Source organism: Lepidochelys olivacea, assembly GCF_965140295.1.
Source record: "Lepidochelys olivacea isolate rLepOli2 genome assembly, chromosome: 9".
NCBI lineage: Eukaryota > Metazoa > Chordata > Testudines > Cheloniidae > Lepidochelys > Lepidochelys olivacea.
In genome coordinates this window covers 24,563,262-24,589,774 of record NC_140419.1, presented here as the reverse complement: position 1 = coordinate 24,589,774, position 26,513 = coordinate 24,563,262, and the positions used below count along the sequence as shown (strand labels likewise).

The following is a 26,513-nucleotide window of genomic DNA, read 5'->3' as shown; positions in this document are numbered from 1 at the left end:
CAAATATAGTCTACTTCACTGGAGCCCACAAATATTATTTTCCAATCTCCAGTAGTCTTCTACAGGAGAATTTAATAATCGAGGTCTGCGCTGATATTAAATACCCCATAGCATTTTTCATGAGGGGCTTCCTCAGATATCCTTGACCACAAACTTCCCTCCCATCACTGTTCAATTATGTTTAACATGTGTATAGTTTACAAAATGCCCTGAGATCCTCAGAAGAAAATTACAGCAGATCTTCTAGTATACAGTCATTACAATTTGGGAAGGAAGGAAGGCAGGCACCATATAAATGTAAACTATTTACCCTACAGAGACAGAGAACTCCTACATTATTTTATACAATTGGTTTAATTTTGGAAAATCTGTTTAATCCAGAATACCCATTAAGCAATCCTGTTAACATGTGGGCTTTATGTTTTCTTCATCTGTAGGTTCTTCCCAAGATGACATCACACATTGTAAGTGAAATAGATAATATTCTAGGGAATAAGCCCATCAGCAAGAAGGACTACAGATCATAATGCAATGCATGGTTACACAGGACTGCATGGTTAAAATAGTGCTCTGTATATAGTACAGTACTGACTTACTATCCAGTCATTAGACTCATGCAGCAGCTTGCTGCTCAGTCTCTATTGTTACTGGATTTTTCAAGGTGTGTGCTGTTGCCACCAATCTGCAGTAAAATTCAAAAGCACAGTTGATCTCTCTTACAACTGAGAATATTCTTTGTATATTCTTATCTCTGACTAAAGTCATTGACTTACTTTTCTCTTCGCTCCATATGCTTATGCAGTGAAGCAAAAAAAAAAACCCAACAACCACAAAAACTATTTATATCCTTTAGGTACTTGGTAATTAAAGAAGGATGTACAGATATATTTTTTCAATGAACAAAAACAAAACTTACAGTTTTAGTAAAAATGCATTCTAAGAAATTTCAACTATAAAAATTCTTCAGCTAGATCATAGAATGAGCGAGTTCAAAATTTTCAAATGCAATTTTTATATAGGCTTTAGGCTGTAGCTGAAAAAGGACCTTACAGTAAAAAGTCAGACAATTAATTACTACATGGTTCTGCTTCTAAATAGTCCAGTTAAGAATTCTGCATATTGAGTATGCTCAGCTGTTCATTATATAATTCACAGTTGGTGTAAAATATCAGAAAACCAGATATTTGTTTCGGTGAAAAGGTTACATTTGCTCTGACTGTATTCTGGAAATCAGCCATAAGTAGTATTTTTAAACAATGAGTTTTGTGAAAGTGTTTAATCCTTACACAGGAAACACTGGTACATTTATCAGTTATTCTGCCCATTTTAAGAACAGCTTCATAAATATAGTAACCTCACTTTGCTTTGTAAAATGCATTTACTGTTACTTTAGGAAGTGTATACGTATGCAATACATGTGTGAAACACACTTACTGAAGAGTACGGTTATGTACAGTACATATAAGACCCTTATATACCATTTTTCCTAACTTCATAACACAGAGTTGAACACATTTTTCAGATGACAACAACAGACCATAGATACTGATATTTTTAAAGTTAAAATGTTTTTCTTCCATTTCATCCCATGATCTATGGTATGTGTAAATGAACTTAGCTGCTGTATATTAGAACCGCAATCTATCTTCTGCTTGTACACAATAAAAGCATTTTGTGCATCTAACCTTTTAACGAGAACATTTATTACAATCAATTAATTATTTTGTTTTTAGGACAAGAAAATACATATATTACGCTCAGCAGCAAGGTGAAAATAGTTTTGCAAGATCCATAAAAATATTAAATGAGATTTTCCATTGAAATGAAGGAGATGTAAATGATTTCTTTGGCCCACAAAGATCTTACTACTTTTTCAGTGATCAGCTGCCCAAAAGAGGGCGCATGGAGCAGAAAAAAGCCCATTATTGTTAGATGAGGGGGACATCCCATACAGTGCGTTTCACCCACAGCTTTTTACGGATCAGTGCCACATGCTTAAAATGTTTAATGCATAGTTTAAGACATATTTAAATACATCAGTGCAGTTTCTTGGCTTCTTAACTCTTGTGTGAAGTGAAAGGGCTTCAGGAGTTAGTATTCGTTACAAAGGTGAAAAAGTGAAATGCACTCTTTTGCAGGCTACTGACTGAACTATTCCCTTATTTGTGCCGGTCCCTTTTCTCTTAGGACACATTCCTTGTTTCCCCCTCAGTCATACAGGAATCCTGCACTCTCTCTGTGTAAGCCAAAATTAAGAATTCTTGCCTGTTACAGAGATTAATGTAATAAATACTCATTAAAAAGGGAGATGGCACTGTCCATTATTCAGAGAGAAAACTAATACGAAGAGTCAAGTGGTCTAATAATTTGGCAGATAGCAATGGAATGCCAAGCAACAAACAACTTTTAGGCTAACCTTCACTCTACTTATGGCATTGGGAGCATCTCTAAGCCAGCTGTCAGGGCGGGGGAGGTTATAATAGCACACAATCTTTGTCACTTTAGACACTCCTACCATCGCTGTGATTTATAGACACTGATCTCCTCTAAAGGGAAACAGTTATGCAAGCATGACATGATTTGGAGAAAATGAAGGGGGCGGTTAAATTAAGAGTCCAAAAATGATTTGGGTTTCAAATATTTGTTAAGCTTCTTATCCTATAACATCATATAATTCTCAGGAGAAACTCTAACCTGATAAGATGGTCTCCAGGCCTTACAAACATAACCATTCCAAAAAAAACTAAGCTAAAGAGAAAAGATGTTAGTAAAATATTCAATGAGCTGACAGTAACAGCATTTCATTGTTGGTAACCTGTCACCTAGAGAAAAATACCAGCAACTTCCTAAAAGGCTGAAAGTCTAGGTCCCTCTCCTGCAAATCCATGTTCTTAACTATGCATGTGAGTACTGTAGTCCCATTTAAGAGTCAGTGGTACTATTTGTGAGTTGGATGCATTAGGGCCCAACATTTATTCTGCCATGTTCTTCCTTTTTGGTTTCTATCCTCCCCACAACTCTACCTCAGTGCAGAAGTGGGAGTTTGTTGTTGTTCTCAAAGTATAATGAATCCCACTAATGCTAGGCCCTGTACAAACAGAATAAGAGGCAGACCTTACCTGTGATGTCAAGCCTACCATTCTCCAGTGGCCCATGGCAGAAAAGACCACAATTCAAGGTGAAAACACCTGAAAACAGTCTAGAACAATTTTCTGAAAGATAGCTTTCTGCAGCAGCAGCAGAAAAGAACAAAACATATCCAAACTTTTTCCTCTCTGAAAGTCATCTTTAAGCTTCTCCATGTAAAATACTTAGACAAACCCTGCATACTCTAAGGCAAGCCAGACCTAATACTTGCACCACTCTAGAACTGCAAACTGGAAGTTCTGCAGAGGCTTTATTTAAATATTAAAAAGGCAGTTAATCTTCCTTGTAGATGAAAATATGGTACAGTATCACATCTTGTATTTCAGTATTGCATTTTATTTTAACCTGTCCCTATGTTCAATTTTTAGGATGCCACAGATTTGTATAGGCAACACAGCCATTGTGTTAGCTATAAGTTTTGGTATTAGAGGGGCTATGGGGGGTGGGGAAGAGAACGAGAGCAATTGAGCTTTGAGCAAATAGAGCAGTTTGGGGTTGTTGACTAGGGACATTGGTAGGAAAATCTAGCATATCCCCATCCCAGTCAAAAAGGGGTTAAAGACATCCTCTATGCAGTCAGCCCCAATCCAGCACACCTGTGAGGTGTGTCAAGCCTGGAGAAGAGCAGGTCCTTAAAAGGGAAAAATAAGAAGGAGTCCTTGTGGCACCTTAGAGACTAACAAATTTATTTGGACATAAGCTTTCATGGGTTAGAACCCACTTCATCAGATGCATGGAGTGAAAATACACTAGCAGGATGTAGGGCAAGGTCAGGCTGCCACAATCACAGAGCTCTACTTATAGTTTGCCAACTGAAAATCTTAGAAATTTAGAAGGTAAATATCAAGAAGCCCACTACAGTCAGTATTCTTGAACTTTTTATTAAAACGTTTCAAATTATAAGTATTAAGAGATGGATTGTCACTTTTTGTAACTAATGGGTTAAGCTCTTTTATACATATCAAAAACCCCATCATATTTGCAAGTCTGCCACAGAGTTCAGAGCACGGCTATTTTCTGTGCTTTGGAGTGATAGCCTAATCCAGTTTATGAAAACTCCAACAGAAACATCTGACAAATCATCCTTATTATGATTACAAAGTAATTCCAAGGAGTTAAGCTTATAACAGTTTTTGAATTGGTATATTTCCTTCCTTCTGCCACTTAAGTTTGATTCATTCAATTTTATTTTTACAATATCTTACCAAGTAACCAAAGCTAAATTCAAAGTTTGCTTTACATTTATTGTTGTAAAAAAGCTCAAGTTTTCAGACTGCTTACACTTGCCACCCTTAAGTCTTTAATGAAATTGGATCCACCCACAAATATGAACAGATGACCACTGTTTTGTCTATTTGGAGCCTGTAGATAGCAGGGCAATCAGTCCAGATGAAGCACTTATAGACAGAATGTAGTTTCTGTGGGGAGAAGGTTAAGGATGTAAACTTAAAGCTACCACAAGTAACGTCTCTTGCAATAAACATCTACAGTAGGAGTCTGAAGAGAAAGAGTGGAAACAGAGTTTTGCTACATTTGATTTTTGTAATAGATACTGCATACTTGAAGTCTAGTTTAGAGACAGATGCTATTAGGAATTAAGCCTATTTATAAGTGTGTTAATTTAAAAAAACAACATCTATAAAGCCTAGACTAGCCTCCAAAGAGAAGTTTTAAATGCTGTTAACCAGGCAGCATATCTTGACTACTGCATCAAATCAGTGCTGCATAAAGTAAGCTACTTCAGATCTGGAGGAAGTGATTTCACATTCAGGAAATGACTGCAGAGTAGCACAACAGCCCACAGCAACAAATATTTACATTTCCTGACAAGAACATATCATAGGGCAGTTCCATATTAACATGAACTAGCTTACTGCAGCGCACACCATTGCATCAAGTTATCCATACCACAGCAGCTTCTTCATATGAGAACGTTCACCCAAGAACGTTCAATGCTAAATGAGAACAAAAACCATCAGCATGCAAGTACAGGTTGGAGCTGCCTTGGTAATCTCTATTTAGGCTGTTCTATAACTTAATGCCCAAATGTTATTGGACAAACTAAATTACGAAACTACCTGGCTATCAATAAAAAGCTTGTGAACAGTTCTCAGCTTGTTTACAGTGAAATAGTAAAGGATACACAGTGGGGTTGAAATTCTTCAACAGAAAGAATGAAGCAATGATGACCAAGACGAGAAAGAGGGTGTTGTTGTAGAAGATAGAAAATGTTGTTGCTTCGTAATCCGCAACTTCGTTTTTCTTCCACAGAATTCTATGTATAAATGCAAATAAATTTTAAACATTTGTAGATTAATACAAATCTGGACACTAACACCACTACTGCAGCACTCCTTCAGAGAGAGCACCTTGTAGGACAGTAAAAAAAGGACACACTGAAACCTCTCGATAAAGTACCTTTTACCATGACAGAATGAGTTACTGTACATCAAGTCACCATAGTAGGACTATGTCATTTCTGTCACCAATAAATTAATAAAACCAGATGCACGCAATGCTGTTTAACATTGTTGTGTCTCTTCTTCTTTCCATAACAGAATATGAAGAAACCACAAGGGCACAATTGTGTCCCAAATAACCAAGTTTAACAACTATACAAAGACATTCCCTGCCTAGCTACATACATACTGCTCCTCTGACTGTTTTCAGGCTGCTTCTACAACAGAGAATGCAGTCAGGGCTACTTGAGGCTTGACAAGCTAGTTACAGAAATACTAACCCATATTTATTGAGTATACGCGTACATACTTAAGTCATTTTGGACCCAGATTCTTGAAAAACATAAGGTCACAAAAACTGAACCTTTATTACTAGATTGAGATGAATACTCATTTTGCGGGTACAGTGTCCATGCTGTCAATCCAAGGGAAAACGTGGTCCTTGCTCTAAAAAGCTGATGGTTCAATTCCCAGAAGTATTCATCAGCACCTCTCAAAAGAGTCATAAGTGTCTTAAGTTTGTTTTTTTATAGCTATCAAACAAAGTATTCCTAATATACCCATCACTAAAGTTCTTAGTCATTAAATTCAAATTTGAGATCCACTTTGTCTATCAAGGGTCTAACCTTCACCACTCCTTAATACAGCTTCTCTTTTTTTAAAAAAAAAAAAAAAATCCATTATTCAGACTCAGTTATAGGAACGCTTTTGTGAAAAGCTGAGTTTTCACGTTCCAAGGACAGTCAGTCTTGGCCTCTCTGATCCTGTCTTGATAAATGGTTCCAAAGACAGACTTTCTGTTAACAATCCTGCCTCAGCTCAAAAGTGCTTCACCATAGGATCCATCAGCTGCAGAGTTCCCACGGACTGTAGATGTCTTCTCAAGTCATGAAGGAAGAGACAGTGACTAATATCCTATCAAGAGCCTTTAAAATTAGGATCCTAGTCATACAAAATATTATGAAACATTACAGTGAGAATTAAAGGAGATTACCTCTCATCCTTCTCTTTGCGAGACATCTTCCTATTGTCTGCCTCAGAAAGTTTGCGAGTAACTTCTTTGGAAACAGCATCTTCTCTCTTTTGGGCTACTCTGCAATGATATGAGTTTTGATCAGAATCAAAATATGAAAGTTTAATAACTACAGTTTCTTCTCATTTACATTATGGGAGTCAAAAACAAACCAAAACATTTAGCAACTTTGTATCAAATTAAACAGACACCAACTGAAAGCTAGTTGATTTTTAAAGAATTAATCAAATGTAGTTTCTGGTACTACAGCTGCCCATGAGACCTTTACCAAAGTTGGTTCTTTTCCTTTTCGTTAAAAATGTCTTTCCACACAGAAATGGGATAGACCTACACAAACAGGAGAAATCGATTGCCAATGTAAGGGAAAGTACCAACTTTCTTGTAAGTTTGGTGTTAAGGCCATCAAATCAGACAACTAAAAAAATATTGATCTTTCAGCTATAGTGATCTCAGGAGTTACATGCAACAATTGTAAGAACAGACTTAAGCATGATTTTCAAGTAATAGTCTCATAAACCCTCAGCACACTGACATTTTGAGACAGCAGTCATTCACTTGGCTGAGGATGCTCATCTCCACAGTGAAACCAATGACATTCTAATTTTTCTTCTGATGGTTTAGGATTTTCAGCAGAAATTTACCAATCAAAATCTGAGCTTGATGCTTAAGAACTCCATTCAATCAAGAGTTAGGACAATTCACTGACCAATGCAATATCAGAAGTCATGGAAAAGCAGATTAGAACTTCCGAAGCTACTCCAATCCTTACGTAAAACAAAAAAATTTTTAAACTAGAATTACATTTTGGAGCAGAAGAGGAGACGCGTTCTTAGAGAATCTCTTTCATGCAGTGGACACACCCTGCATCCTTTAAGATACTCCTCCGAGTGGCAAATGATGCTTCAGGGAGTTGAGCTTTATTCAATACACCAGAATTGGATAAAAATTGGAATAAACAACCCACTGTAAATGTTAATTTCACTATCTCTGTTATGAAAAGATACATTCAAATTGTTAGCAAGCTTACTTGTGTTTGAGAACAAACTTGACGTTCTTGTATGCAAAGGCTACCAGATATGTACTGACAAGGGTCATTACACTGTACAGGACTGCAGACTGAACAAGATCCATGTGCCATATCCGCCAGTACAGCCCTAAAAAACCAGAATATTCATAAAGATTTATTCACTTCCCCATTAAGCGAGAGAGGTTCCGAACATTTTTGTCTTCACTACATTTGCTCTAGAATTAGTCATATGTGTTGGACGGAAATAAGACAGCGCTGTCAATTTTTTAAAATGTCATTTTCCTGAGGCAGAGAAGATCTATGTTTTTAGGGGCTCATCTGTGACACTCTCACAGCAAGGGTGCTAGTACTAGGGGTGCAGTAGCACCCCCTGGCTTGAAGTGGTTTCCATCATATACGGGGTTTATAGTTTTGTTCAATGGCTTTCAGCATCCCCACTACACAAATTTTTCCCACGCCTCTGCCACACAATTAAGTGCAGGGAAGCTGAAGGCCAAGTTAGTCACGGCAGGATTTGGAAGGCGATGCCTCCCTTCACCTTGCTGGAGCAAATGCCCCAGAGGGCGCTGCAATTTCAGAGCGCGCGGTGGGACTCGGGATCCCCCCCGTGGATACACGAACGGCCCATGGCAGATTCCACGAGAGCCGCTGGTTTGCTCCGGCCTCACGCATCACGTCTCCCTTCTCCAGGGCAGGAGGCAGCCGGCTGCCAGCGCTGGAAGATGGGCTCAGGGGCTTGCCGCTGCCCGGGGGCCCCGGCACAGGACGTAGCCGCGATAGGCCCGCTGCTCAGACCCCTCCACCCCGCAGCTCTCCCCCCACTAACGTGCCACGTCGCCACCACGGAGGCTGCCTCGAGCCGCGACCCCTCCCCCGGGACCGCCGGGCCGGAAAGGAAGCGGCGGGAGCCGAGCCCGCCAGACACGGAGCGACCGGGGCGAGCCCGCCCGGCCCCTCAGGGATGGCGGCCCAAGGAGAGCCCCGCTCGCTGGCTCGCCGCGCGGGCACTCACAGATGGGGATGGCGGACACGATGAAGGCGTTGCCGAAGAAGAGCGCCGAGGACTTGGCCGAGAGGTTGCGGCTGAAGTCCTGCAGGAGCAGGTCCTCCTCCGACTGCTGCCGGGCCCCGCTACCGCCTTTCGGAGCCATCGCCGAGACCTGCCGAGCGAGAAAGCCAACCGCTGGTCCTGCCCGGGACCCGTAGCTGAGGCAGCCAACGTACACTCAGCACACACAGCCGAAGGGCGGGGGGGGCGCCTCTGCCCCGAGTCCTTCCGGGGTCAACATGCAGCCTCTCCGCTCCTCCCGGCCGCGAAACGCCCCGGAAAGCGGCTAGTTTCCGCCGTCTAAACGAGCGGATTCCGACAAGAGCGTCGTATCAAACAAACGCCGGAGAAAATATTTCCGACTCCCAGCAGAGAGGGGATCGCTTCCGGGTCACCAGGCCCGGCCGACGTGGAAGGCGCTGGAGGGGGGGAGGGGTCACTTTCCACGTGCCTCGAGAGGGGCCGGCGACGTGGCTGTGGGGTGGAGCGGCGTAAGCGCACAGAGATGCTGAAGAAGCCGGCTGGTGGGCGGAGCATCCCCGCCAGTATCCGGGCCCGGGGGAAGGTGCCCTAGGCCGCAGCCGGGAGCCTCGAGTTCACGGCCAGCCCTCACCCCGCCGAGCCCTCCACAGCCTCGGGCCACCCCGTCAGGGGACGCCGTTATCGCTCGCTCCTTTGGCGGGCCGCTAAGCGCTGGCGCGAGCCAGGTCTCTGACGCGCCAGGGTCGGTCCCCGCCGCGTCCCCTCTCTGTCACCACCAGCAATGGACTCTAACTAGCGAATTCGCCCAAGCAGCCTTTTGCATACAGTGTCACAGGTGCAGCTGCGCAAGAGATGGCAGCTGGGACTGGCCCAGGGGCGCTGCCTCGGTCAGTCTGTCCCACGGTACCAGTGCAGCCCTGAGCGCCTCCCCCTGCTTGTGCTCTGAAGTGCCACAGCAGCGGCCCACGGTGACCTCACCCTGCCGGGTCGTTGCTGGCCTTGCAGTGGTGTCGCACCTACGTGTCAGCCCTGCAGCACAGCACGCTGACCTCGCGCCGAAAGCGCTTCGCTGCACCAACGTGAGCATGCAATGGCGGGAGGTCGCTGCTCTGCGCAAAGTCACCTAGGAACGTACGGACTGTATTACACACTATGAATACCGTTGCCTCAAGATCTCATCGTCGTGCAACGCTGCTGTTGCCACCTGCTATGATTACTGTGGCTGAGAGCACTGAGATCTGCCAGCTTGCAGGATTGGGGACCAAGTTTTTTTAAGGTAATGAGTGAGTACCTCCTGGGATAATGTCATAGGACATGCCCTACTAGGACATTTTTAATTATGAATACTAAATTGGGCTAAGTACGTTGAAAAACTAAGAAACCAGTAAGAAAGCATGTATGTGAGAAACTGGAGGAAAGAGAGCACTAGTAAACAACATTTACTGTTTGTCCTAACCACCCTTTTAAAATGTAGTTGGCATAGCTCCTTTGCAGCTATTTGTCTCTCGCTTGTTTCAACTTTTGGAACTTTCACAAGTAGGGTTGGGAGAATATTCCATAATCTAATAGATCTTGCTATTAGGATATTTTTCTTGGTGTAATTTTGTTCCATTACTTCATGTCCTCTAGGACAAAGCAGTTCTTCTCTCCGTCCTTAGTATTTACACATACATTTACACATACATGAGGATAATTTACAAAAAATTTATTATTGTTTAGCCAAAATAGAAATGGTTAGTTCTTTTAATCGTTTCTCATAAATCAATCCATCTTGAAGCTCTCTGCTTAATTTTCGAATTTGTTGTTCTCTCTGATGTGAGAAAACTTAGGTGCTGTAGGGAAGTGGTACCTGAAAATTTCAAAATTAATTTGAGAGACACATCCATGAAAAAATCTAAGCATGGTTGACTCTTTCTGGACCTCCTTTTGTTAAACTGAAAATTCATATTGAAAGTTGATTTAATTATTTGAAATTTACCAAAATGTAGACCAACAAGACTGCTTAGAGTGGCACTGTATTGTGATAGCAGGGCTAGTGTCAGTGATGTCATGCTACCTATGGGCCAAGGGGGAAACAACACATCAGCAAATGAGTCCCTCCCCCAGTTGTCAGTCATGGCTTGAAATATAGCTAGGGCATTTATAACCATTGGGTGGTGCCTTTACTTCTTCTCACACTTAGTACCCTTAGCCTGCAAACATTAGTTCATGCTGTACCTCCCTCCTGTTACAACACTATTTTATTTTAAGCACTATCGGTGAGGTTTCATTTTTAGCACTGTTTTGCATTTTCACTAAATTGTAAAATCCAGTAATTAATAATGGGATTCCCCATATAATCCATTCACCCTTGTCTTAAAGCCATTTTTTTGCCTGTCTCTAGACAATACAACTGTACTAGCTTGTAGTTGGAAGGATTTCTTCACACCCCAAAAGGGTGAAAAATTTAATTAAATAACAACAAAAAGCATAAACTCTTCAAAAAAGACATTCCATAGGTCCAAGTTTTTAATGGTATTTAGGCACCGAAGGATGCACAGAGGCACCTTAGTGGTATTTTCAAAAACACCTACGTGCCTAACTGCCATGGCACCTAGACACTTTTGAAAATCCCATTAGTTGTCTGTCTTGAGGTGCCTAACTTCCTTTAAAAATCTGACCCATAGTGTCCCAGTTCATCGCAGCATCTTTAGGTTACACTAAATGTGTTCTGGAAATGCTTTATACTATACAACAGACCTCAGCAGTCTTTTGGCAAATGCTGTTTGCCCCTAGATGGCACTCTAAAATTTCTATTAAATAAGACTGGGAATATTGAGATTTGCCTGTGGGTTCTTCTTAAAACAAACAGTAAAACAACCACATGTTTACTAATGATACTATTTATTTATGTGACTAAGCAGTGTGCAAATGTTCTACTCAAAGGAACTTTCTGTCTTAGACATGTTATTACTCAGAGAATTGACCAGAGCGTTACATACATTTCTCCGTTTTAGTAGTATGGGTAATTTTTTTTTTTTTTTAAGCAATATAGCATGTAGGATAGGAATCCAAGTTCCTGTCCCAGCACTGGGTACACACAGGAGGGAGAACATCACTTTGGAACAGTATCTTCTTCCTTCTGGTCAACTAGACCATTTGCTTTTCAAATCCAAACTGGCTGAATAAGTATTGTAAGTAGGGATTGTCGTAGCCATGTCTGAACCATATTTAAATATGTTTTTAAACATAGTTACATTGCAAAGACTAAAAGAGTTTTGTTTCCAGTCTGAAGAGGCTTCAAGAGCATGTGGTAAGGAAGTTAGTTTTCATTTATTTGGTTTGATAACTTTGTTCGCTTATGCCATTTGTTGAAAGCTGGATGAGAGAGAAAACTTATTGTAGTAAAGTGGTTATAATTAAGGCTACATTTTAGTCACAGGTATTTTTAGTAAAAGTCATGGACAGGGCATGGGAAGTAAACAAAAAATCATGGCTCGTGACCTGTCTATGACTTTTACTATATACCCCTAACAAAAACTTGTGGGGGGGAAGGGCTGTGGGTGCTTGGGGAGTGTGTGGTCCAGGGCTGTGGGTGCTGGGTGAGGTGGCCTGGGACCCCACTAGTGCTGAGGGAGGATGGGCAGCAGCAGCCCACTGGTGCTGGGTGGCGTCGGCGGCTCAAAACTCAACAACAGCCATTTCCTTTCTGAACACCTTTTGCCTTTGATTCAAAACAAAGTCACATCTAAAACAGGGTCCAGTCACAGCCCTGCAAAACTTACTCTCATCACCAGTCCCTATTCATGGAAGTAATGCCATTGAAATGAATGAAACTACAGGCCTAAGGACTGCTCTCATAAGGTCTATTTGCATGAGGAAGGATTTGCAAGATCAGACCTATAGTTTTGATATTAATCACTGTCTGAAGGAAATTGAGCTGTTCAAAAAATTTAATTTACGTTTCTGATGAAACAGTTTAAAAAAAAATTTTTTTTTCACTGATTTTGACAAAATTGGGACATAGTGCAAGCTTATTCCTCCTCTTCTGTGTTTTGCTATTTTCCAAAAAAAAAAAAAAATTTTTTTTTTAGAAACAATAATCTTTGTAAAAATTGTAAGTTTTCATCTGGGGCATGTGTTTTAGAAATTTGTCATTTTTCCTCCGGAGGGGAATTTTAATATTATTCTTTCTATTAAAGTTTGTGTTTGCTAGTAGAACTGGCAAGTGTTTGCCTATCAACTAGTTCCCACATTGTCACAAACCTATGAAAAAACTCCACGCTTGCATGTGCCCAAGCTGTTATTGCTTATATATACAAACGGAGAAAGGAAGACAAGTTTTAGAGGCCCTATGTCATGATCTTCATTAGCATCTGGTAAAGAAATGCAGACCTGTAGCTAAAATTCTAACACTTTGTCCTTTTTAGTTGAACCATCATAGAAAATCAAAGACACAGCAGCATGAGGAAACCTTGGAAGATCAGCCAAGACTTGTTGTCTGAATTACTCTTCACCTCGTAGTCTCTGATCTTGTAATCAGATCCAATTGCAGTATCAGGACCTTAGTTCAGTCTTGTCTAAACTACAAAATATTTCCCATCCTGAGAGGGTTTTCATGCACAGTTCTTGAAAATCTTTTCACTTAACAGTTCATTTTGTCTGTCTATGCATTTATGCCATGCACATCATTCCTGCTGTCTGAGTGCGTTCACATAGGAATATATAGTGAAATAGTGAGACCCCCTTAATAATAATGTGATGAATCCTGCATGTAGCACTCACAAAAATTTAATACAGAGCTAAGGTTGAGTCGTGAGTGACAATTGCATATTTCCTGGTTTTCAGACATTTGTTTTTCCATAATTCTTTATTTCTTGGTTTTCAGAGGTTTAAGTGGAGATGCATTTCACATTCTAGAATGGTACAAGTCACTGACGATCAGCCTTAACTCTGCATTAATGAAGTTTTTGGGCAGTGAATGTTGTTTTTTGAAGAAGTGGTGGTCGTGAGGGAAGCATGGTTGAGGGGCATTGTGTGTGTCTGAAGGAGGAGTGAGGATTGATTGCCTTCCCTGGGAACACCACACAACAACTCAGACCTAGCTCTGCCCTTCTCCTGGGCCCTCCATAACCCAGTTGGACTGGAGGGCCATGGGGAGGAGGGAACGTGGTAACAGATGGACTGTGAGGAACAGATCTACCTGCAAAGGCAGCAGGGGGGGAGCAAGAGAGCTCCAGACTCTACTCTTGGGGAGTTTAGGGGGGCTAGTGAAAGGGGAGAGGCCTTTGCAGCCTCGGAGGATTTCAGAGGTGTAACATACCCCACTCATCTCAATGGAATGTTCTCAGCTGAATAAGAATATAGGGATGAATATAGCCTGGCCCAGTAGCTCAGAGAGATTTGAACTGACCCATTTATCTCAAGGGTGTTCTCTGCCCACCTCTCTCAAAGTCTACACCAGCTCTGCTGTCGAATACCAGTTTTCAAGACAATCTTTGTATACAGATGAATTTTAGAGCAATTTGAATATTAAAATATAAAAATCCTTATTGGAGGGGCAGTCTGTAGCTGTTGTATTTGAACCCCTGGACCAAATTACTCCAATTGTACTACAAAGAATACCCTTTTCCTGTTGTGGCACACTGATATTCAAGGCAATTTCACTATGCTTGTGAATTTTACAGCATTTTGAAAATTAAAAGAAGCTAATTTTGTGGGAAGCTGGAATTTAGGAACCCTGTGATCAGTGACACCAAATTTGTACAACAAATGCCAGCCCTGGTTGCCACATATCAGTTTTTAAGGCAATTTACCCATACATGTGGATTTTAGAGCACTGTAAAAGTATAAGCAGCTCATTTTTGTTTGCGGGGAAGGGGAGCCTATTTCCCAGGAACCCTTTAACCAGGTGACCCCAGATTAGCATCACAGATTGTTCCAAGATTCCTGTTGTACATGTGAAGACACCTCTCCATCATTCAGCTACCAGCTCTCTATACACAGGATCCACTCTCCTGCTAACTCTGGTAAGCTTGGAGAGGTCATAGAGAGGAGGGAAGTTAGTGGGTCAGCATTCTTACCTGAATACCTACTCTTGCAGAGTAGCACTCCCGCAGTGCATGTGCAAATCATTCTCCAGTGCATCACCCAGGCTTGAGCCAGCTTGTAGATCTAACTTTAATCCTAAATAATTTTTGAAATATTGCTTCCGTAAAGGGGCAGTGGGTGCCAGACTCTAGCAGACTTGAAACCTGCCCTGGTGATACCAGTTTGGAGTAGATCAGTGCACTAGTCTGATCTGCGGGTGTATGCAAAAAATGTTATAAGAAGTGTAATTTTGATATCACGTGATTTTTTTAGGTGACGTTGTATCTCGGAACATGTTGCTGAAACAACCACAGGTTTGGACCATAAACCCTACACAGAGCCCCAATAAGACAAAGGAAATTTCAAGGAAATCAGAGTACAGTAACTCCTCACTTAACGTCCTCTCGCTTAATGTTGTTTTGATGTAACGTCCCTGCTCCATTACAGAACATGCTCCTTTAAAGTTGTGCAGTGCTCCCCTATAACGTCCTTTTGCTGCCTGCTTTGTCCACAGCTGGCAGCCCCCCTATCAGCTCCCCTGTGCCCCCCCAGCGCCTCCCGCCCGCCTTCCCCTGCCTCCTGCCCGCGGCAGTCAGCTGGTTTGCGGCGTTCAGGAGGCTGGGGGGAGGAGCGAGGATGCAGCATGCAGCCTCCCCCCTCCCTCCCCTGCTTCCTGTCCGCGGCAACGGTGTTCAGAAGGCAGGGGAGGGAGGGGGGAGGCTGCGCGCCGCATCCTCGCTCCTCCCCCCAGCCTCCTGAACGCCGCAAACCAGTTGATTGCCGCGGGCAGGAGGCAGGGGGAGCAGGGGGAAGGCGCTGATCCTCAGGGTCTGCTGGCAGGCAGGAGGCGCTGTGGGAGGGGCTGAGGGGAGCTGCTGGGGGCTGCCAGCCTGTTTAATACCGGTTTTAAATTGCTTGCTAAAAATTGTTTAAAATATATATAATGCCTTTTGTCTGGCAAAAAAAAAAAAATTCCCTGGACCTTAACCCCCCTATTTACATTAATTCTTATGGGGAAATTGGATTCGCTTAACATCGTTTTGCTTAAAGTTGCATTTTTTTGGGAACATAACTACAGCGTTAAGTGAGGAGTTACTGTATGCGTGTGGATTTTAGAGTACTTAGAAAAATCAGCTCTTAAAGAGTAAGCCGGTCTCAACCTTCACTGTGGTGGTGCTACTAGCCTGGTACATTCTGAAGATGCAGACAGCAATAAAGGTAGTGAAACTGAAGGGTTCTGCTCTGCCAAACCCACCACCTTATACAAGGCAAAAGCTATCATAGAGGCCACTGCAGCCCTAGTGGCTCCAAAAGGGCCACTAAGTGGTATATTGGCATTTCAATCTTAGGTGGAGGATTGTGTCGAATGGACCCTTGCAAAGCAGCATTGCGTAAAGCCCATTTACTCAAGTTGTGCACAGAGGGGAATATTTAGCCCATAGTTCAACAGCAATACTCTCCCTATATGTGTAAAATTCCCAGGAGTTCTATGCTTTCTCTGAAAACAAAATATTTCCATACGTACCAAAAGTATAGAATATCAGTGCCAACATCAGCCATTTTGACCTGAGAGCAGAATTTTGCCTAGTGATATAAATGTTAATGCTGTCATCTCTGTTTTTGGAAAGTAGGCCTCCTCTTAAGTTGTAAAACACTGGGAATAGCAGTAAGCATTCTGGAAATGCAGAGATTATCTGTACTACTGTGCTACTCTCCTGCTTTCTTTGAATCTCTAAACTGGAAACAGTTCAAAGTGTTTTACAAGGACACTGCTATTTCCTACATGGGATTTGTTTTGTCTATTTGATTGTCTTGTTTATCTGTGTTAAATGTAGGCTGCAGGCACAATCAGTGTTGGATTAAAAAGCAAAATTTTCTGAGACCTGTGGTTAATAGTAAATCAGTCAGCTCTTTAGGACAGTTGCATCTGTTTGCCTTAATGTGAATCTATATTTCTCAATGCCCAAGAATGATTGTCATCAGTATGACAGCCTAAAAAAAGCTAAGTCCTTACCAGACTTGAACATTACTTTAATTATAGAGGCTAAACTGTACTATATACTATACAATACTAGTGACTCCATAATTAGTTTCAGAGTAGCAGCCGTGTTAGTCTGTATCCGCAAAAAGAAAAGGGAGGACTTGTGGCACCTTAGAGACTAACAAATTTATCTGAGCATAAGCTTTCATGAGCTACAGCTCACTTCATCAAAATCATATCTTTCTGAAAACACCATCCTAGCCACTATGGATGTAGAAGCCCTCTATACCAACATTCCACACAAAGATGGATTACAAGCCGTGAGGAACAGTATCCCCGATAATGTCACAGCAAACCTGGTGGCTGAACTTTGTGACTTTGTCCTCACCCATAACTATTTCACATTTGGGGACAATGTATACCTTCAAATCAACGGCACTGCCATGGGTACCCGCATGGCCCCACAGTATGCCAACATTTTTATGGCTGACTTAGAACAACACTTCCTCAGCTCTCTTTCCCTAATGCCCCTAGTCTACTGGCGCTACATTGATGACATCTTCATCCGGACCCATGGAAAAGAAGCCCTTGAGGAATTCCATCATGATTTCAACAATTTCCATCCCACCATCAACCTCAGCCTCAACCAGTCCACACAAGAGATCCACTTCCTGGACACTACGGTGCTAATAAGCTGTGGTCACAGAAACACCACCCTATACCAGAAACTGACCGCTATGCCTACCTACATGCCTCCAGCTTTCATCCAGACCATACCACACGATCCATTGTCTGCAGTTAAGCTCTACGATACAACCGCATTTGCTCCAATCCCTCAGACCAAGACAAACACCTACAAGATCTCTATCAAGTGTTCTTACAACTACAATACCACCTGCTGAAGTGAAGAAACAGATTGACAGAGCCAGAAGAGTACCCAGAAGTTATCTACTACAGGACAGGCCCAACAAAGAAAATAACAGAACGCCACTAGCCGTCACCTTCAGCCCCCAACTAAAACCTCTCCAACGCATCATCAAGGATCTACAACCTATCCTGAAGGACGACCCATCACTCTCACAGATCTTGGGAGACAGGCCAGTCCTTGCTTACAGACAGCCCCCCAACTTGAAGCAAATACTCACCAGCAACCACACAACAGAACCACTAACCCAGGAACCTATCCTTGCAACAAAGCCCGTTGCCAACTGTGTCCACATATCTATTCAGGACACACCATCATAGGGCCTAATCACATCAGCCACAGTATCAGAGGCTCATTCACCTGCACATCTACCAGTGTGATATATGCCATCATGTGCCAGCAATGCCCCTCTGCCATGTACATTGGTCAAACTAGACAGTCTCTACGTAAAAGAATAAATGGACACAAATCAGATGTCAAGAATTATAACATTCAAAAACCAGTCGGAGAACACTTCAATCTCTTTGGTCACTTGATTACAGACCTAAAAGTGGCAATTCTTCAACAAAAAAACTTCAAAAACAGACTCCAAGGAGAGACTGCTGAATTGGAATTAATTTGCAAACTGGATACAATTAACTTAGGCTTGAATAAAGACTGGGAGTGGATGGGTCATTACACAAAGTAAAACTATTTCCCCATGTCCTCCCCCCCAACACTCTGTTCCTCAGATGTTCTTGTCAACTGCTGGAAATGGCCCACCTTGATTATCACTACAAAAGGTTTCCACCCTCCCCCACCCCCTCATGCTCTCCTGCTGGTAATAGCTCACCTTACCTGATCTGTTTGTGTGTATAGTAACCCTATTGTTTCATGTTCTCTGTGCATATAAATCTCCCCACTGTATTTTCCACTGAATGCATCCAATGAAGTGAGCTATAGCTCACGAAAGCTTATGCTCAAATAAATTTGTTAGTCTCTAAGGTGCCACAAGTACTCCTTTTCTTTTTCCATAATTAGTATTACTTGGAAGTTTTCACTCAGAGTTAAGTGCTCCTTAGGTGTGCAAATCTTTCTGGCAGTGGGACTAATGTAGTTCTAATATGCAAAGGAGGGGTAGGATTTGCAGGGGCCTGTGCAGAGGTTGTTCATACAATGCCCAGGCAATAGGTTGAGGTATGTCAAGGATAGAGTCTATTGCTACGCAGGCTTTCCTATTTTTTGTTCCATCCTTGAAAAAGGTTTGTTAGTGCTGAAGTACCAGCCATATAGTGGCTCTGGAATTGCTCCCTAGACTGGGTGAGCATTCCTTCTCTTTCCAGTGACCAGCCCCATGCACAGATATCTATTGCCCAGCCTGTTGTTTGGGCTGTATGCTCCGGATGGGAGGCTTTGGGCCTTAAGTTATGCATGTGCTACAGATCATCAAAATAAAACCATGTCCAAACACAACTTTTCAGTTCTGATCTGAATCTAAATTTGGTGAGTGTCTCTTCCCAGTTCCTGTAGTAGACCAAATGATCTGCTGCAGATCAGACTGTTACGCTGCAGGTCCGTATGTCTTCCAGTATTTCCAGTCTGTCATCTGGGCCTGTACTCTCAAAGTGAGACTTTTCCCCATCTTGTCAATATCATTTTCATGTATTAAAAAAATCTTATAGTGATTATTGCAATCTATGAAGGCATTTCCCTTTGTTCCCTTGTATACAATGTGACCTTTTTCACAGATTCTGATTACATTTGCTTGGTTATGCCCATATAAACGCTTGGGAACACAGAGATAATTTCTGCAGGTAGTAGAGTACTGTGAATATTGCTTCTCAAGCTCTCCGAACATCCTGTATTGTTTGTCTTGGTTTAGCTCTATTAAGATGATGAAATATTTTTTTACAGCCTGATAACGTATACTATTCTAGTTTAATTCAAAAACTCATGATAACTCCACGACCATGGAAAAGAGCCTTGAGATTAATAGTTTGTTCATAAGAGCTTTCTGCATTGATAAGACTTTTGGTTTTCAATTTTTACTGAAAAGGCTCCAGGTTTTACAAAAACTATTATTTAGTTTTTAGTAATTTTTTTCACCCAAATTTTGGACTACTTAAGTACATGAAAATACTGATTATGCTAAGAAAATCCAGTAAATTATATTAGGTTACTGTGTTTATGTTAATCTTAAATTAGTGTAAGTGCATATGTGAGGTTGTCTGTTAAAGAAATGCAGTGTCATGGAATGGAAGATACATACACACATGCATGTTCATATGTGTAAATACTGTTAATATACAGTTCATTAAACAAACAGTATTAAATTGCTTTTAAACTTTCAGTACTCTTACTTTTCTTGTTTTTTGCTTTTTTCCTGTTGTCCTCCTTTCCCCCAGTATTAAACCTGACATTTACCCAGAGAACTGTGAAATTAATTTTTTGCACTGATTTTCACCCATTTATAAATATTTGTGGTAAACACTGATGAATTCCTGGGAAATTTTAAACAACTTAAAAACTGAAATTGAAGAAGCTTATATAGTGAACAGATTGAGTAGAACCATTTTTGCGATCACACAGCATTTACATTAGAACACTTCTGTACTGCTTATAGTCCATTATATTACTCTGTCCTTTATGACAATTCCTCATATCTTGTATAATTATACAGTATTTTAATTAAAACTGTATCGCTAAAGATTTTTAGGCTAGGGTTATCAAATTCCAACTTTAACAATTGTGCCAAAAAGAAATATGAACTAGAATGCATCCTCTGGGAGAGCTACGAAAATCCCATCTGTAATTAAACAGATGTCACCTTTTTGGTGAAATATACTATCCCAATGAAGTTTGCACAATTTGAACTATCTTAGAGACCGTATAAAACATGGTGTCCAGTGTGGAAGTTGCTGGGCTACACACCCATATAACATAACAAACCATATGTCCCTGACATGGACTTCAATATGACCTTTCTGTTCTTTCCCTATTTAACATGATTGTCTGAGTAAATCACAGAACATAAAATCGACAGACTACTGATATTTTAGAACTACTTTTTTTATTCCAACTAGCTGCAGAATGTGAGCTAGCAGGGCATCTATCCTGCTAACAGAAAATCAGTATCAGTGATATTTTTTTCTGTTGCATTAGGAACAAACCCTGTCAAATGTTCCTCTCTTCAAATCAGTTTGAAGATGAAACTCGGTTATTTTAATATGATCAGCAAGAATTCAGTGAGTGTTTCCTCCAGATTTCCTGCACCTGTGCAGTCAAGTTTTGTCTCAGCTTGTGACCTCTGTTCCAGCATGATATATTTTCAAACTGAATCACATTCATAATACCACTAATACCAAAAGTACCCACCTGTTTCTGTTGTTTGAAAGCTGCCCTTTAATCAGCATCCTAAACTAAGATGTGCACTTGGCTGACTTAGCAGCCATTAGTTTTCCTGTCTGGCAATCCTCTGTCTTGCTCTGTTCCTCCAAAAGAGTCATTCCTTAGGCACAAATGCAGTATCTTTTACTTGGTTTCAATAAGTGTTTCACCACCAAGTCCTTCCTCACACAGGCATGACTTCTTGGACTTCCATCATTTCCTTTAAATTTGTAATATGCTATATGTTCTAACCTCACAGTCTGTGGACCGTGCTGGTCACTAAAAGCATGTCTACACCTCATCTGGGAGAAAGTCTCCAAGCCCAGCTCCATAGACTTGTTCTAGTAGGGCACATGCTAGTGCTCTAAAAATAGCTGTGTAGACTGCTTTGATATGGTTTGGGTTATCAAGCCCACCCCCCACTTTCTCCAGTGCTTCAGAGCCCGACCTCCAGTCTGTAGTGTGTACACGTGCCCTTTGGGTATGTCTACACTGCAAGTGGGAGGTGTGTTTGAAGCACATGTAGACATATCTAGGTCACAGCTAGCTTGACTAACAATAGCAGTGTAGCCGCACCAGCATGGCCAATGGCATGAACTAGCCCCCTGAGTACAACTCTGCCCAGGATCTTGAATATGTACTCACACAGCTAGCCTATGCTGCTGCCCCTGCTGCCATAGCTACAATGCTATTATTACTGAAGCTAGCTTTGTTTTTAGCTAGATCAAAGCTAGTGTGGACATGTGCTGCAATCACGCATCCCAGCTGCAGTATAGACACTGTAATAAGCCCCTTTAGCCTGAGCGCCTTTATCTTTCAGACATTTTCTGTCATCCTTTCTTGAGAAAAATTGTATGTTATCCCAGTTAGTGATGAATTTCCAGTCACTCTGGTTCTGATCGCCTCTACCAGAGACTCCTGTATTAATGTCCTGAACCAAAACTAGAGACCTAAACACCACTGAACATTGGTTAACTTCAGATCTAAATCCAAGTCTCGACTTTGTAGCTGGCATCTGTTAATGTTATAATGGGCCAAACCTGGACCTAAGTAAGGAGAGAATATGGCCCTAATTTAGGATTTGTGTGTGATTAGTTTCTTCCCTCACATGTACACAAACATATATTGCTGAAAATTTACCCTTTGTGCCTTCTAGATTAGTTTACACCAAAAGTTAGGTCCTGCATTATCTTCTCAGACAATAAGGGACTTTATTCAGTTCTGAATAAGGATAGCAGGATGAGACTTGTTTCTGGGGTGGGGCTGGGGATGAGGAGTTTGGGGTGTGGGAGGGTGCTCTGGGCTTGGACCGAGGGGTTCGGAGGGCAGGATGGGGATCAGGGCTGGGGCAGGGTGTTGGGGTGCCGGGAGAGGCTCGGGTGCAGGCTGCGGGCAGCACTTACCTCAAGCGGCTCCTGGAAGCAGCAGAATGACCCTTCTTTGGCTCGTATACGGAGACGCAGCCAGGCGGCTCTGCACGCTGCCTCGTCCGCAGGCACTGCCCCTGCAGCTCCCATTAGAGCGCCATTGGAGTGCATAGGAACCGGAGCGGGGCCATGTCGCTGCTTCCAGGAGCCGTGTGGAATGACCCCCGACCCTGCTACCTGGCTGGAGCGCCAGAGGGGGGCTATGCTGCGATTTCCATGAGCCACATGGAAGGGCTCCCAACCCTGCTCCCTGGCTGGAGCACTGAAGCGGGGCAAACCCCAGATCCCTCAACCCAGCAGGAGCTTGAGGGCCGGGTTAAAACAGCTGGCAGGTTGGATCTGGCCTGTGGGCCGTAGTTTGCCCACCTCTGACTTATGGAGTAAAGCACTAATGTTGTAGGCCCTGATTTTGTAAAGGCATACAGTCAGACAGAGCCTCATACCTGCCCTGAAACTTTGGTTTACGCCTCATAGGTGTAAAGGTATATGTATACAGAGCATTTGCAGAATCAGCCTCTGACTTAGCAACTGAAGCTCTATTAAATATTTGTTATAGAAACAAAAGTGTTAGCAGACATTGTCAGACACAATATACTGCAGTGGTGTCATCTTCCAGATGGCCACTTTTGAATTCACTGAAACTATTATTAGTGAATGATTGTTACTTATATGTGAGACAGTAAATCACCTACTCAGGTTAGTTCTTAAAATTCTTGGAAGTGTTTCTAAGTTAGTGTTATTTGATGTAAATTAAAGTGAACTATAAAACCAAGAATGTTCCAACTCAGTTTAGTTTAAATAGGCACCAGCCTACATGAAAGGAAACATGGGGCTGCCATCCACACAATAATTTTTACCATGTGGTAGGACCCTTCTATTAGAGGTCACATGTAGCATAGAATTAGCCCTTGTCTAAACACAAAAGTTGTACAGATTTAACTAAATTTGTTTGTGTGCCCTATATTGGTTTAGTTTACGAATACAGCTAAATGGATATAAGGCATTCTTAAACCCATTTGAGAGAGTCCACTCAACGGGACTGCACTGATTTAGTTAAATTGGTGTAACTCCCTTGTGTGGACACTCTTAAATAGGTTTAGAGAGTGCCCACCCAATTTCTAAACTGATGTAGATGAATTAGTGCAATTTTTGTGTGCAGTAAAGTGCTTATAAATTCTCTTTTGGTGAGTAGACATGAATTTTATTGATGAAATACCATGTTGTTAGACCTATATTACAGTACATGGTTGAGATGATTGAGTTTTGCACTGTACGGAACTAGGTTTTAATTGAATCCATGATTGATGCTGCAGTCCTACAAATAACCAAGGTGTAGCATGGTTCGAAAATAATAATAAAACACAATTCTGTCCAAGATCACTATCTTTTAAACGTGACAGAAGTTTACCATGCTAAGGGTGCTGTAATCTGTTGGAAAGGGTGACTTGGTCCAGTCTATAAGTACTTACGGGGGGGGAGGGGGACGACGACAAATATTTGATATTAAGCTCTTCATCTAGCAGACAAAGGTTTAACAAGCTCTAATGGCTGGAGATTAAAGCTAAACCAATTGAGGCTGGAAGTAAAGTGTAAATTTTTAACAGTGAGGGTAATTAATCACTGGAACAATTTACCAACGTTGTGGAGGATTCTCCATCCCTGGTAAGTTTTAAATCAACATATGTTTTTCCATAAGAGGCTCTAGCTCAAACAGGAATTATTGTGGAAAAGTCCTATGGCTTATGTTTGTGCAGGAGATCAGACTAGAAATCTAGATGATCACGGTGCTCCCTTGTGACCTTTGAATCTATGAACCAGGCCCCCCACATTGGTCAGAATTATAGTGTAGACAGGACATCAGTTTCCCTCTTTGGTTAGTGCAACACTGATGTTTATAGTTGCAGTGGACAAAATCACCTAGAAAGACATCCTTAAAAAGGCTGAGGGATTTTGCATACAACTAAGTGGCTTTGTTTGCTTGATGAGTTAATGGCAAGCAATGTCTATTTGAGGCATAAAGGCAGTTTATTGTATAAAGTTCTTTCTTTCATAATAAGGAGTTTCCAGAATTTGGAGCAGTTCTTCAGGTGGCCAACTCCCGTGGCAGAATTGATACCTAAATTACAACCAAAATTAATTACATATTTCCAAAAATCGGTAAGTTTCATTGTACTAATAAATTGAAAACAGTGGACCATCTTGCAGATATATAGGCCAGTGTGCTTCGAGGCCTACAATCCTAAAATACCAAGATGTGTCTGTAAAAATGATCAACAGCTAAATATTTTCAGGGTAGAGACTGTCTGAATCATTAATTCCACATCCCCACAAATGAATCAGACTACACACACAGATACTTTTTATGAGCAAGCCAGAAAAGAGCAAGCAGAAAATGTATATTGTATCTGTGTACTTCTTATGGGTAATACAGTGGTTTCACTAAGCATTCAAGACCTTACTCGCTAAAAAGAAATGCATAGTTGGGTCACATTCTTAATATGAGATTTTGAGCACCAATCAGAATGTGGAATTTATGATGCATAAGGGGAAACACACTTCTGATGTGGTTACATACTAGCACAAGGGCTGAGCTCCTACAACCATGAATACCATGGGATTCTCACTCACTGTGGTTTTATGATGGGGTAATTCCATTCACTTCACTGGAGTTGCTCTTGGTTTCCATCAGTATAAGTGAAAGGAAAATCAGGCCTATACTGTAGTTAAAAAAACAAACAAGTATATTTATTTTTAATCTGCAGGAATAATTCATCTGAACCCTTAATTTAAAAATAAAAATTAAATTAGCCAACTTTCCATTTACACAGGCGGACCAAGTAGGTGGCACAGAAGAAAACAGACTAGTCTGAGACTTGATTCTGATTGTAGACTTGCTCATGGATAGTACCAGAAAGTCAAATAATCTGTGTGTCTGATGGGTTAACAGAAGTGTCTGCTCAAAACGGTTGATGCAGAAGGACACTGCTGTCCTCCCAAAAGACAACATGTGTTAATCAGATATATGATACTACTGAACTATATGAGATTTGTGACTGCATCAGTCAGCAATGGGGTACAAGCAGGACTACGTTAATTATGTAGTCCGTCCATGCATCCGAAAAAGTGTGGTTTTTTTACCCACGAAAGCTTATGCCCAAATAAATCTGTTAATCTTTAAGGTGCCACCAGACTCCTCATTGTTTTTGTGGATACAGACTAACACGACTACCTCTCTAATACTTGATACTCTTATGGTGAGTTCATTATGGTTTATTTACAGTGTCTTATCAGCTTCATGTCCCATCACCATAAGACTTTCACCAAGCTTCACAGCCTACCTCTTTGGCACAGGAGATGAAGTCTCACCACTCTGAGATCCTGGTCTCCTCTGCCCTTCCTTCCTGTCCTTCTTCCTGTCTCCTATTTATCAGTCCCCAGCTAGTAAGATGAATCCCCTTGTTAACTGGTTAATCACCCAGTCCTAATCAATTATCTTCCAATTTGGCCCATGAAGGGAGTGGGACGGTTACAAAATGCAGAGTGGTGAGCCAGCCCTAGACTACTCTCACTCTGTCACAGCTCCTAGTTGGAGCAAAGGTAGGTCAACACTAAGCACTCAGATTGGAAGCAGACTTAGAAACAATTTTAGGCTAATGCTGAGAGCTTTTGAAAATCTCACCTCATCCTGTTTGGACCTTGCAGTTTCAGCTACACCGAGGCTAAAGCAACACTGGGAAAAATTATGAAAATGATCAGTGTAGAGAAGGTCAAGATTCACCCACTAGGTGGCACCATAGCTAAAGCTATTGCCCTGGACCTATTTCACAAACCTTTGCTGCCTTCCTCCTGCGGATCTCCATTACATTCAGGACTGATCTTCTTTATTTCCTTTCCTTCATGTGAGCATTCCAAGTACATTGTTTGATTTTTGAAAATCAAAAATTAAAATCACAGGCTGTAGGGTTACAATTATCAAGGCTAGGATAAAGAGGGCAGGTGGAAATAGACATCCAGGAACTGGAGTTTGCCAGAAGTCCACATTATTTATT

General features: G+C 41.6%; 3 protein-coding genes across 6 annotated transcripts in view; 2 read left to right on the top strand and 1 right to left on the bottom strand.

Annotated features, from left to right (window-relative positions):
• KCNAB1 (potassium voltage-gated channel subfamily A regulatory beta subunit 1) overlaps window positions 1–3,885 on the top strand; it is a gene marked incomplete at its 5' end in the record, with an annotated part of 237,651 nt that extends 233,766 nt beyond the window's left edge. For all 4 annotated transcript variants that reach the window (XM_084639176.1, XM_084639177.1, XM_084639178.1 and 1 more), the window contains one exon: window positions 438–3,885. In XM_084639176.1, the coding sequence (XP_084495302.1) occupies window positions 438–527 (90 nt within the window). In that variant the 3' untranslated portion in view covers window positions 528–3,885. The remainder of the gene's footprint in view (window positions 1–437) is intronic.
• A 127-nt stretch (window positions 3,886–4,012) lies between these two features.
• Window positions 4,013–8,968, bottom strand: SSR3 (signal sequence receptor subunit 3). The gene is made up of 5 exons (XM_084639180.1): window positions 8,679–8,968; window positions 7,667–7,793; window positions 6,601–6,699; window positions 5,291–5,422; window positions 4,013–4,565 (listed from the first exon to the last, which is right to left on the bottom strand). Exons 1-5 carry the CDS (start codon window positions 8,815–8,817, stop codon window positions 4,499–4,501), a joined length of 564 nt encoding a protein of 187 aa, XP_084495306.1. The 5' UTR covers window positions 8,818–8,968; the 3' UTR covers window positions 4,013–4,498.
• A 213-nt stretch (window positions 8,969–9,181) lies between these two features.
• The window catches only part of TIPARP (TCDD inducible poly(ADP-ribose) polymerase), a 61,163-nt gene continuing 43,831 nt past the window's right edge, over window positions 9,182–26,513 (top strand). The window contains exon 1 of the mRNA XM_084639173.1: window positions 9,182–9,972. The gene's annotated coding sequence lies outside the window, so the exon portion shown is untranslated. The remainder of the gene's footprint in view (window positions 9,973–26,513) is intronic.